Here is a 12,851-nt window from a genome sequence, read left to right as displayed (position 1 = left end):
CCAGCTGATTTTTCTTTTGAAATATAGTTAATGGCTGCATTGTAGGAATGGATTCTAATTTGTTTAGCCGATGCCTTTGTGTGGACCATTTGGATGCCTTCCAATTTTAACTATTATTGATAATCTTGTAAAGAACCTCTTTGTACATGAGTGCATGTTCACCTCCCTGGTTATTTCTGTAGAGGAAATCTCAGGAAGGGGACACTGGGTCAAAGGCTTTTGAAGCATCTCGCCGAACTGCCCGAGAAAGGTCCTGCCAACTTCAGAGTCTGACGGTGCATGTGCAGCCCCTTTTCCCCTTTCCTGGAGAAGGCTGCCCGGATCTCTCTGAATGCCTGGACATCCTGGCACCTTTGGGCCTGGCCCCAGTCCCGCCCGCCCTGCCAGGAGGAGCGTTGGCTGCACCACGGCCCACGGCCCCAGCCACAGCCCTCTTCTGCCATCCTTTGCTGACCCATTGTTCACTGAAGAACAATCCAAAGGAAATTGCCTCAGATTTTGGTGGGAGCTGGGCGGTCAGAGACAGCACCGCCTTGGACTGGAGTGACATTCTGGGGCCTCCCTTGTTTTTCTTGAATTTTGTTCTTTTGTTGGTTTTCCTGCTCTGTGGGATATTTTTGGCGTCCTCTCCCTTCCAGCTGGGGCGGAGCCCTAGGACAGCAGGACAGGAGTGGCATGTGGGGAGAAGCCACCTGCCACTCAGCACCCAGCAGAGTGACTTTCAATGCCTGACTCCCTGACCCTGCCACACTGTGCATAACTCCCCAGGCAGCAGAAGAGTGGGCACCCGGCCCGCCCTAACTGCAGGAAATAGCAGAGCCTACAGTCACGGTGTGAAGAAAGTGCTCTGGGCCCGTGCTTCCCTCACGGCTATCCCTGAATGATGCCATCCACCTGTTCCACCATTGGTGGGAGCAGGGGTTCAGAGAGGTTAAGTAGTGTGCCCCAGATCCCAGAGACAGGAATAGCAGAGCTCGATTCCAGTGTAAGTCCGTCTGACTCTAGAGGCCCAGGTCGCTAACCACTAGTCTATACTGCCTCCGAAGAGAGCAGGGAGGGTGTGATGGGCTCCTCCTCCCTAAGGAGGAGTGCAGACGCCAAGCTTCTAGGCATGGGGTACCTGGTGGAGCTTTCCCCGCTTCCCCGCTAAGCCCCAGAGGCCCATCTCCACTTAACAGATATGCTTTTCTTCTGGCAGACCTGATGTCTTTAAAGAGGATGATGGAGAAGCTTGGTGTCCCCAAGACCCACCTGGAGATGAAGAAGATGATCTCGGAGGTGACAGGAGGGGTCAGTGACACCATCTCCTACCGAGACTTTGTGAACATGATGCTGGGGAAACGGTCGGCTGTCCTCAAGCTGTGAGTACCTCATCCTTCCCCGGGACCTCTGAAGGTAAAATCATTCTGTGCAGAGAGGCCCGTGGCTTTGGGCACCCCAGCCATTCCCCAGCTAGTAGGTGACTCATTATGTGACCTGCTGGACCAAGGTACTTACTTTCCCTGATCCTTATTTCCTTATCTGTCAATTTTTTTTTTTTTTTTTGAGATGGAGTCTCACTCTATCGCCCAGGTTGGAGTGCAGTGGTGTGATCTTGGCTCACTGCAACCTCTGCCTCCTGGGTTGAAGCTATTCTTCTGCCTCAGCCTTCCTAGTAGCTGAGATTACAGGCATGCACCACTATTCTTGGCTAGTTTTTGTATTTTTAGTAGAGACAGGGTTTTGCCATGTTGGCCAGGCTGGTCTCGAACCCCTGACCTCAGGTGATCTGCCGGCCTCAGCCTCCCAAAATGTTAGGATTATAGGTGTGAGCCACCACGGCCGGCCCAAATGGTCATATTAATATGAACCCTGCAGGGGAAATTAGGTTGTAGCAGAGTCAGACAGAATCAGCACTCAGTAAGTGGCAACTGTGATGATGATGATGATGGTGGTGGTAGTGATGGTGATAATGGTGATAAATCTGTCGAAACTTTCCGAGTCTCAGCTTCCTTTTTTTTTTTTTTTTTTAGATCTCACTCTGTCACCCAGGCTGGAGTACAGTGACATGATCTCAGCTCACTGCAACCTCCGCCTCCTGGGCTCAAGCGATTCTTCCGCCTCAGCCTCCCGAGTGTCTGAGATTACAGGTGTGCTCCACCACACCCAACTAATTTTTGTATTTTTAGTAGAAATGGGGTTTCACCATGTTGGCCAGATTGGTCTCAAACTCCTGACTTCAAGTGATCAGCCCCGCCTTGGTCTCCCAAAGTGCCAGGATTACAGGTGTGAGCCAGCACGCCTGGCAGTTTCCCCATTGGTAAAGCACCTCCACTACCCCCACAGGGTTGTTGTAAGCATAAAATAGAGTCAAAAATTGTCCCCAAAGGGAGGTAGGGTTTGCATCTTGATGCTATTACTTGCTACCAAAATGACCCTGGGCGAGTTACCTTAGGTCTACAAGTCTCAGTTTCTTTGTCTATAAAATAGGGTGATAATCATGTCTTCTGTGATGTCCCGAGGGCTAATGAAATGACACTTATGAAGAGTCCAGCCTAGTGTGTGGCTGATAGCAAACACCTACTACATGGTAGCACACTGAGGATGTGGCCCCAACAAAGAGCGTTATCCTGCACAGTCTCATCGTCGTTTGTCACAGCTGAAAATAACACTCTGCCGTGCGTGGTTTCTCACGCCTTTGATCCCAACACTTTGGGAGGCTGAGGCAGGTGGATCACGTGAGGTCAGGAGTTCGAGACCAGCCTGGCCAACATGGTGAAACCCCGTCTCTACTGAAAATACAAAAATTAGCTGGGTGTGGTGGCTTACGCCTGTAATCCCAGCTACTCGGGAGGCTGAGGCAGGAGAATCTCCTGAACCTAGGAGGCGGAGGTTGCAGTGAGCAGAGATCACACCATTGCACTCCAGCCTGGGCGACAAGAGTGAAACTCAGTCTCAAAAACAAAAAAAAAGAAAACAGAAAATAACACTCACTTGGCTTTTATGAAATAAGATTCACCTTTTTAAAAGTACGAATGTAAAATATACCTGTCTCGTTTTACAAAGGAGCTTGTTGAGGCCCAAGGAGACTAAGTAGCTGGCCCATGAGCCCACGGTCCAATCTGGCCAGATCTTCTAGCACCCCCACTTCCAGGGAGAAACGCCAAGGATCAGAGAGGTTAAGTGTCTTGCTTGAACCACCCAGCTGGGAAATAGCAGCGTTGGCATTTGAATCCAGGCGGTTGCCCTGGAGGGTATACTCTGAGCCCCTACCCTCTACTCCTCAGACACCACTCTCAGAGCAGTGGGCAGGTTTTTGAAGATCTTTGCGCAGTGGCATGGCCCAGCCTGGCTCAGCCTCCTCCAGGCAGTGTGGTTAAGGGAAGGGCATGGCCTAGATGTCAGAAGCCTGGAGTCGCACCCACCCTCCGTCCTGGACCGCCTGTGTGGTTCTGAGGAGTCACATCACCACTTTGCGCCTCCATTTTCTCCTCTGTAAAATGGGACTAGCAGCCCCTTCCTTGGAGCTGCTGTCTTGGGCTTCTGCAAGGATCCCACCGGAGAACAGATTGAAATTCTGTGGAGGACTCTGCTGACATGAGGCTGGGATGATCTTTCCCTGGATGAGGGATCCTAATCTTGTTTTTCTTTCTTTTTTTTATTTTCTCCATCTCCAAACCAGCGTCATGATGTTTGAAGGGAAAGCCAACGAGAGCAGCCCCAAGCCAGTTGGCCCCCCTCCAGAGAGAGACATCGCTAGTCTGCCCTGAGGACCCCGCCTGGACTCCCCAGCCTTCCCACCCCACCCCTCCCTCCCCATCTTGCTGCCCTTCTTGACACACTGTGATCTCTCTCTCTCTCATTTGTTTGGTCATTGACGGTTTGTTTGTGTTTTCATCGATGTCTTTGTAAAGCACAAATTGTCTGCCTTAAAGGGGCTCTGGGTCAGGAAATCCTGAGCCTTGGGTCCCCTCCCTCTCTTCTTCCCTCCTTCCCCACTCCCTGTGCAGAAGGGCTGACGTCAAACCAAAAACTAGAGGTGGCAGGGAAGCTTCTAGCCTGTGTTCCCCACTCTTGGAACCGGCACTCTCCATCCTTCTAGAAAGTCTCCAAGCCAAGTTCAGGCTCACTGACCTGGATCTGATGAGGACCTCAGGCCACTCTGAGAAGATCTTGGAGTAGGGACAAGGCTGCAGGGCCTCTTTTGGGTTTCCTTGGACAGTGCCTTGGTTCCAGGGCTCTGGGGTCACCCAGGACACAGCCACTCATGGCCCAGCTGCCCCAGCTGATCCCCACTCATTCCATACCTCTTCTCATCCTTAATGATGTGACAGAAGGTGGGAAGGAAAGGAGCTTGGCAATGTGAGCCCTTCAAGAAGGTACCAGAAGGAACCCTCTGGTCTTGCTCTCTGGCCACACTTTTGCAGGCGGCTGAGAGGCAGCGTGCAGCCCTACTGTCCCTTACTGGGGCAGCAAAGGGCTTCGGAGGTAGAAGTGAGGCCAGGGGTTTTGGGGGGAAAGGCCAGCTCAGTGCCGTTCCACCTTTTAGGGAGGATACTGAGGGGACCAGGATGGGAGGATGAGGAGTAAAATGCTCACGGCAAAGTCAATAGCACTGGTAAGCCAAGACTGAGCAATACAAGGTTGCTTTTCTGACCCCAATCTGCTTGAAACGTGACTCTACTTCCCTCATTTGTCTTCCTACCCTACTCCCATCATTCATTCATTTACTCACTCATTCACCAGATATTTATTGACCTCCTATTATAAGCTTTACGTCCTCCCATGTTGTCCTGACATGTGCAGTATCCACCGTCTAATTCATCTCTCCCCAGACCTCTCAGAACCTTGAGCTTGGGAACTGGACTGGGGTCATTGGTGTCCTTTCTTATGGACTCACAGGATTTTAAAGACCTAATGCACCCTGGAGGGTAGCTGGGCCAGTCTTCTCACTTCACAGGTGAGGAGACTGGTGCCCCACAGGGTTAAGTGCCTTGCCCAAGGTCAAGCTTATCTCCAGAGGGCGGTGCCCTGGACTGGGGCCCAGATGTTCAGGGACCCTGCCTACACCTCGTCTCCAGTGTGGGCTGCCTAGTTAGCTATGAGAACAGGGAAAAGGGCTGGGAAGGGGCAACCTCCTAGGTCAACACTTGGAGAGGGTTTCACTTGCTCTGAAGACCCTGGTCCAGCATTCGCCCTCCCCCGTGCCTCCAAGTCAGCATCAGGCTTTGGGCAAAGACCAGGCCTCTGAATCTGCCTCTTGTAATTCATGCAGGAAGGTGTCAAAGTCAGCCCCATCTTGGCTGATCAGGGAGTTCAGCTTTAACCCCACCTGTGTTCTGAAGTCTCTTACCCTACCTGCTCAGGACTTAGACACAGTTATTCACTGAACATATTTATTAAGCACTTGCTGTAGGCCAACAGTTAAGAATCCAATAATGAAATGGACAGATTCATGGAACTTAGAGTCCAATAGGAAAGTGAGACCCAGACAATGACAATGAGATAAATGTTAGGGAGGGGGAGGTATGGGGTGACTTCCCTGCAGTCCCGGGGGGGCCTAGCTGGGCCCAGGACTGGGTGAGGGTCTTGGCAGAGCCTTTGCAACACCTTAAGTGGACAGGACTGGGAGCTCTTGGTGGTTGGAACCAACGCGGGTTCCCTGCGGCTCCTTAGTCACCTCTGACAGCAGATTGAGGGAGGAAAGCAGGTAAGGCATGAGGAAATGGCCAGGTTGGGTTAACCCACTGGTTTCAACCAGTTCAGGAATGAGGTTATTTGGCCACGACTGGCTGATCTTGAGCTCAAGGATCTGCTTCAAATGCACACAGGCCTAGTTGAAGTTTAAACCCCAGCAAAACATTCCTCCCTGTAAATGGAAAATCCTACTGCTACCCCCTCCCCTCCCGTTTTCTTTTCCCCCCAAGATCATTAGATTAGCAACTGCCTGTCCTCACCGCCTCTCTTCTCTGGGACAGGCTGGGACCTTTGAGGAAGATAAAGCCTTCCTTGACTACCCATCATATTCAGTGTCCCTGTTCCTCACTCAGAGAGGAAGGCAGAACCAATCAGGCTTATTTCAGTAAGTTCCACAATTCCACAAGACTGCAGGAAGTCTCCTTAAGGGAGGAGAGCAAGCAGGTTTGGCCCCAGCTTCTGGAAATGGCGGAAGAGAGGGTTTTCTCATTGAATGGGGGTGGGGGCTCGTGTGTCCTGGGAAACCCTATCAGTCCCTTCATTTCTTGGAACTCAACTCCTAGGAGGAGAGGCTCTCAAGAGGGGTCCCTGGAAGGAGGGCGGGGGCGGTCTGCACGTATTTCAGGTTGTGGCTCTTGGTTCTAGGACCCTTACTTCTCTGGCTAAGGGTTCAGCTTCTTGGGACTTCAACTATCTTCCTTCTGAAAGACCAAATCTAATGTAACCAGTAACGTGAGGACTGCCAAGTATGGCTTTGTCCCTATGACTCAGAGGAGAGTTTGTCGGGCAAATTCAGGTGGATGAAGTATGTGTGTGCGTGTGCATGGGAGTGTGCGTGGGATATCATCTCTACAGATTGCAAATAAACCAGACAAACTTACCAACGTCTTGATCGGTGTATTTTGGGGATGGTTCTGGGCTCAGCAAATTGTGCACAAGCTAATACAGTAAGAGATTAAATGAGCGCATCCTGTGCATTTGGTCTGAGACAGCTGAAGTTCATTTATCCTACCTCCCTCCCTGCAAGAGACAGGTTCTATTATGTCATCCTTGTTTCCCAACCGAAAAGCAGGCTTGGATAAGCAACTTGCTGAAAGCCAAACAGTAAATGGCATGATCCGACCCCACTGGAGCCAACCCATGAGGTCCAAGTTAAGAACCTCTGTCCTAGAGCATTTGTAATTCACTACAGAAATTTATTGCACGAAGGACTGGAATATCATCAGTCAGCCTTATCCAGACAATCTCAGTTCTAATCTTGTCACTACCACTTTCTGATGACGGCCACTGGAGAAATTTCTCAACATCCCCTGTGCTTCCCTTACCTCAACAATACATATATATATATATTTTTTTTTTTTTTTTTTTTTTTTCCCCTGAGACAGTCTCACTCTGTCACCCAGGCTGGAGTGCAGTGGCGCAATCTTAGCTCACTGCAACCTCCACCTCTCGGGTTCATGCCATTCTCCTGCCTCAGCCTCCTGTGTAGCTGGGACCACAGGCGTCCACCACCACGCCCGGCTAATTGTATTTTTAGTAGAGGTGGGGTTTCACCATGTTGGCCAGGTTGGTCTCCAGCTCCTGACAGGTATTCCACCCACCTCGGCCTGCCAGAGTGCTGCGTGCAGGCCTGAACCACCGTGCCCAGCCCATTTTTATTTTTTGAGGCAGGGTGTGGCTCTGTTACTCAGGCTGGAGTGCAGTGGTACAATCACAGCTTACGGCAGCCTCGACCTCCTGGGCTCAAGCAATCCTCCCACCTCAGCCTCCTGAGTGTACTGAGACTACATGCGCATGCCATCACTGCTGGCTAATTTTTGTGGTTTTGTTTTGTTGTTTTTTGTAGAGACGGGGTCTCGCCATGTTGCCCAGGCTGGTCTCAAACTCCTGGGCTCAAGCAATCCTCCTGTCTCGGCCTCCCAAGTGCTGGGATTACAGGCGTGAGCCACCGGCACCTGGCCTACCTCATCAATTAAATAATAACCCCTAGGATGACTAGAAGTCTTCAAGATTACATGAGATCCCACATCTGAAGGTTTTTGCAAAGGACGTGGTACAAACTCGTGCAACTAGAGGTGCATATGGCTGTTGCTCTGGAAATGATCACTTTGATAGGAGCAAACAAAGCTGGTCTTCGGTGCCCTTTAATCTCCCCTTCCAGCCTTCCACCTTCCACACTGGCGACCCCCGGACCCGGTTTTTCTGAACCTCCCTTCCTCCCCTTGCATAGCCCAAAGCCTCTCTCTAAAGTAGCCCACCGAAAACATCTGTCAAGTTCCTAACTTATCTGAATCGGAAGCTACTAATAGCCAACCTACATCTAAGAGGAACTGTAAGTTGTCAGAGGAACAAGAAGCATAGTTCGCTTAGGCGTGGGCCACCCAAGAAGAGAGACTGACACTAAGCGAACCCGCCCTGGCTGCGAAGGCGGGAGCGGCACCAGGACGATCCAGGGCGCAGGCGCCGGGGCCCCACGGCCACGCCCCTATTCAGCACGAGTTGGCCAATGGGGAGCGGCGGCCGGGAGAACGCGCGGCTTCTTTAGGTTCCGCGGTTTCCCCGGCCAAGCTTGACGTCACCAACGCGCGCCGGAAATGCGAGATCAACTGCGCGCCGCTGGCGCTGAGGGAAGGAAGTTTGCAGTCCAGCGGCCTAGGTTCTGTGGGCAAGGCCGTGGGAGGCAGCGTTGGCTGCTTCGACACACCGAGGGCGGCGCGATGGGAGACGAGATGGATGCCATGATTCCCGAGCGGGAGATGAAGGTCAGAGACTAACTGGGGCCTCCCTCCCTTCTTTAGTCCTGGCGTTGCCTTGGAGCCCAGCTGAAAGGCGAAGCGCGGTGCCGGCTGTCCCGCCTCCTGCTTGAACAGACTACCGCGTTCACCGCTCTCAGCTGCGCGTCTGCCGCGCCGCTGGCGTGATAGCCCCACCGAATGCAGTTTCCCAAGTCCCATCCCGGTCTCGTGCACGTCTCTTGAGTTACCCTAGCTAGTTTCATGTGGCGGTCACAATAGTGGCAATAACTGCTGTTTATGGAGCGTTGATTGTGTGCCAGTCGCTGTGTAGTCATCGCAGCAGCCCTACGAAGTGGTTATTAACGTAGAGGAGTAAGTCGAGGCTCGGAAAGTGATTTCCCTAAAGTCATATTTGACAGCGGGGCTGAAAGCCAGCATCATTTAAGACCTTTGCTCTCCCGGTACTTCTGTAAGGCGGTACGGGCTTGCCTAACGTAGAGTCAGGGGAGGTCATCCATCCTGCAGAACCTTTAGTTGACTGGACTAGGAAGACTGTTTTGATATCGGTGTATCAGCCTCAAGCCAGGAACCTAAAGGGAGGGCTAAGTGTTTCCAGTGATGGCAACGTGGGAGTCCCCCAGGGATAACTTCAGGATGGTGTGTTTAATAGTTCTTGTATGTGTTCCGACAGAATGAGGGTGCAGCAAACGGCCTACATCTGTTTTAAATAGTGAAAGGAAGTAAGAGGCAGGAAGATTTTAGTCATCTGTGTGAACAGTAAATCACTAACATGCATGTGGGGCATAGTAATACATACCATGTTTAGAATAGTGATTTTTTTTTTTTTTTAAAGACATAGTCTCGCTCTGTCACCCAAGCTGGAGTGCAGTGGCATGATCTCGGCTCGCTGCAACCTCCACCTCCCCGGCTCAATCGATTCGCCTGCCTCAGCCTCCCGAGTAACTGGGATTACAGGCACCTGCCACCACGCCTGACTAATTTTTTATATTCTTTGGTAGAGACGGGGTTTCACCATGTTGGCCAGGCTGGTCTCGAACTCCTGACCTCAAGTGATCTGCCCTCCTCTGGCTCCCAAAGTGCTGGGATTACAGGTGTGAGCCACCGTGTCGGCCTAGAATAGTGATTATTTTTTGAGAATCACCACCTGTGGTGAGCCACCTAATGGGATTGTGTCATATTCCTCAGATATGCTGGGGTAGAAGAAAAAAAGGGTTTATTAATAGAATCACAGACTTAGAAGATGGTAATCTCAGACTCCCTTTGGCAGCACATATAAAATTGGGATCATGCAGAGAAGACTAGCATGGCCCCTTTACATGGATGACACACAAATTCGTGAAGTGTTCCATGTCAGAAAACATTGAGGGCCGAGCGGAGTGGCTCACGTCTGTGAGCCTGCACTTTGGGAGGCTGAGGCGGATGGATGACTTGAGGTCCGGAGTTCGAGACCAGCCTGGCCAACATAATGAAACCCTGTCTCTACTAAAAATACAAAAATTAGCCGGGCATGGTGGTGGGCGTCTGTAGTCCCAGCTACTTGGGAGGCTGAGGCAGGAGAATTGCTTGAACCTAGAAGGCAGAGGTTACAGTGAAGCAAGATCGCCCACTGCACTCCAGCCTGGGCGACAAAGCGAGACTCCGTCTCAAAAAAGAAAAAAAGACAACTGAGACAGACGGTGTTCTCAGTAATATATATTTTTGTTGTACTGAAATTGGGTCTACTGAATATAACTTGTTTTAATTTCTTTATTTATTGAATTGATCTTGTTTTGATTCTTCACAACAGGATTTTCAGTTTAGGGCGCTAAAGAAGGTGAGAATCTTTGACTCCCCTGAGGAATTGCCCAAGGAACGTTCAAGTCTGCTTGCTGTGTCCAACAAATATGGTCTGGTCTTTGCTGGTGGGGCCAGTGGCTTGCAGATTTTTCCTACTAAAAATCTTCTTATTCAAAATAAACCTGGAGATGATCCCAATAAAATAGGTAAGTTCCCTGGTTTATGTTGCAAAGTAGAGAGAGGAGTGTGGTGGCATGCTCTTGTGTTTCCTTCCCAAGAAGTCATTCTAATACTAAAATGAACACTGCTGTCAGTTTGAAGGTTGACTCCCAAGAAGATTAATGGAAGCCTTTCTAGGTTTTCTCCTTGGTCCTTTGTACTTTTCCTTACATGAGTTGTTCTTCTCAGCTCAAGAGGGAAGAACTTAACCATTATGCCATGCTTTTATTCTTGCCCAGTTGAACTTGGGCTCTGGCTCTCTGGGTGAAGGGTTTTATTGGCATGGGTTTTCAGTTGGCACAACAGTACGATCCAAACTATTGGCAATGTGTACTATTTAGAGCATTGTTGCAAAAATATTTTCAACAAGGGCAACAGCCACAGTTAGTTTCCCCAGATAGTATGAGGAAGAATTCCTGGGATACTTAATGCATGATTATATCTCTTAAGAAAGTAAAGATTTATCTGTATAACTAGGTATTGGGGTGTATGTGTGTTTATGTAGATGCAGAAATTTTTTCACATTGAACTGGATAGAGGTTGTGGCTTTATGCTTAGAACATACTGTTTTCTGCTTTATATTTTTTTGTTTTTATAGTTGATAAAGTCCAAGGCTTACTAGTTCCTATGAAATTCCCGATCCATCACCTGGCCTTGAGCTGTGATAACCTCACACTCTCTGTGTGCATGATGTCCAGTGAATATGGTTCCATTATTGCTTTTTTTGATGTTCGCACATTCTCAAATGAGGTAAGCTACTGTTACACTGTGATGTCAACATGAGAACCCTAAGCAGATTTCCTTGTGTTGAACTATAACTCGGAAGCTTCATAGGTTAACCCTTGAAGTCTCTCTCTAGATTAAAATATGGGTTAAAAAAAAAAATCCTTCATTATAGAATCATAGATCATTGAGACAGAAGGGACTTCAAGAAATTCTTTCATAACACCATCTGCTCTAAGTTGTTATCAGGAGGCTTACGTGACTTGCCCAAAGTCATAGATTAATAGACAATGTCAAAAGTTCCTACATTTTGGGTCTTTCGCCTCATAATGCAATGTTCTTCCATTTCAAGCAGTTTAAGAATGATAATAATAATAGCGAGTGTTTATACCGACTGTGTGTCAGACTCTGTGCTAAGTGCTTTATGTGCCTTGTCCCTCGTTCATGCCTACCACAGCCTTCTGTAGTAGGTACTGTCATTTTCATTTTATAGGTAGAGAAACAGGCTCAGAGTTTAACTGTCCGAGGTCCCAGCACTATTAAGAAGCAGAGCCAAGATTTTAATCTAGTGTCTGCTATTTATTGGTTATTTTGCAATTGTGCATTCCCCTGCTGAGAGTCCCCCTAAGCATGTTAGAATAATTGACTGCCATTTTCAAAGTTGTGTTGAAATTGTCTATAGCAAATAGATTGATGTATAAAGCCAAATCTTTTTTTATGGTTATGGAGAAAAATAAACTGATTTGAGATAACTTGTATGTTCAGTAATTTCCATTGAATATTAAATGTTTGTGCATTTACTAATTTGTTAACTTATTTCACTTTTGCGTATTTGTTTTAAAAGGCTAAACAGCAAAAACGTCCATTTGCCTATCATAAGCTTTTGAAAGATGCAGGAGGCATGGTGATTGATATGAAGTGGAACCCCACGGTCCCCTCCATGGTGGCAGTTTGTCTGGCTGATGGCAGTATTGCTGTCCTGCAAGTCACAGAAACAGTGAAAGTATGTGCCACTCTTCCTTCCACTGTAGCCGTAACCTCTGGTGAGTAATGAAGGCTTTCACACCGTAACACACAATCGTGGTCATCTACCTAAGAATTGGTTTCTAGAAGTCAAAGTGGATAGCTGGTTTTGTTTTGTTTTTTAACATGGTGAGGGAGGTTAAGGATGGAAGAGTTCTTTTTTTTTTTTTTTTTGAGACAGTCTCACTCTGTCACCCAGGCTGGAGTACATTGTTATCATCTCAGCTCACTACAACCTCTACCTCCTGGATTCAAGCATTTCTCGTGCCTCGGCCATCCAAATAGCTGAGATTATAGGCATGCACACCTTGTCCAGCTTATTTTTGTATTTTTTGTAGAGACAAGGTTTCTACATGTTGAAACTCCTGACCTCAAGTGATCTGTCCTCCCCTACCCACATATACTAGGATTACAGGTGTGGGTCACTGTGCCCGGCTGAGAGTATTCTTTATACCCATAGTTAATGTCCTTGAAGCTAAGCAGCATACATAATTTAACCTGAATGTACTTGGGTGTTCTGGAGAAATATTTTGGTACAGCTGATTTAGAAGTGTTTTTTGAGAATAATTGTTTCTAGATCTGTAATGGTGGTACTCTGAAAGTCACTTGTACTTTCATGGGGAAAAGCATTTGAAATATTAAATGGGAGCAGGAGAATGATTTGTTTTTTTTTTTTTT

At 48.6% G+C, this 12,851-nt stretch overlaps 2 protein-coding genes across 4 annotated transcripts in view; both read left to right on the top strand.

Moving 5' to 3' along the window:
* The window catches only part of AIF1L (allograft inflammatory factor 1-like), a 21,341-nt gene extending 14,785 nt beyond the window's left edge, over window positions 1-6,556 (top strand). Inside the window, exons 4-5 of the mRNA XM_011971144.1 lie at window positions 1,199-1,361; window positions 3,662-6,556. Coding sequence (XP_011826534.1) covers window positions 1,199-1,361; window positions 3,662-3,749 — 251 coding nt within the window. The 3' untranslated portion in view covers window positions 3,750-6,556. The remainder of the gene's footprint in view (window positions 1-1,198; window positions 1,362-3,661) is intronic.
* A 1,699-nt stretch (window positions 6,557-8,255) lies between these two features.
* NUP214 (nucleoporin 214kDa) overlaps window positions 8,256-12,851 on the top strand; it is a 127,063-nt gene continuing 122,467 nt past the window's right edge. For all 3 annotated transcript variants that reach the window (XM_011971143.1, XM_011971141.1, XM_011971142.1), the window contains exons 1-4: window positions 8,256-8,438; window positions 10,219-10,414; window positions 11,026-11,177; window positions 11,995-12,193. In XM_011971143.1, coding sequence (XP_011826533.1) covers window positions 8,271-8,438; window positions 10,219-10,414; window positions 11,026-11,177; window positions 11,995-12,193 — 715 coding nt within the window. In that variant the 5' untranslated portion in view covers window positions 8,256-8,270. The remainder of the gene's footprint in view (window positions 8,439-10,218; window positions 10,415-11,025; window positions 11,178-11,994; window positions 12,194-12,851) is intronic.

Source organism: Mandrillus leucophaeus, unplaced genomic scaffold, assembly GCF_000951045.1.
Source record: "Mandrillus leucophaeus isolate KB7577 unplaced genomic scaffold, Mleu.le_1.0 Scaffold99, whole genome shotgun sequence".
Lineage (NCBI taxonomy): Eukaryota > Metazoa > Chordata > Mammalia > Primates > Cercopithecidae > Mandrillus > Mandrillus leucophaeus.
The sequence above is the reverse complement of the archived record's forward strand: the minus strand, read 5'-3'. Positions and strand labels throughout refer to the sequence as shown.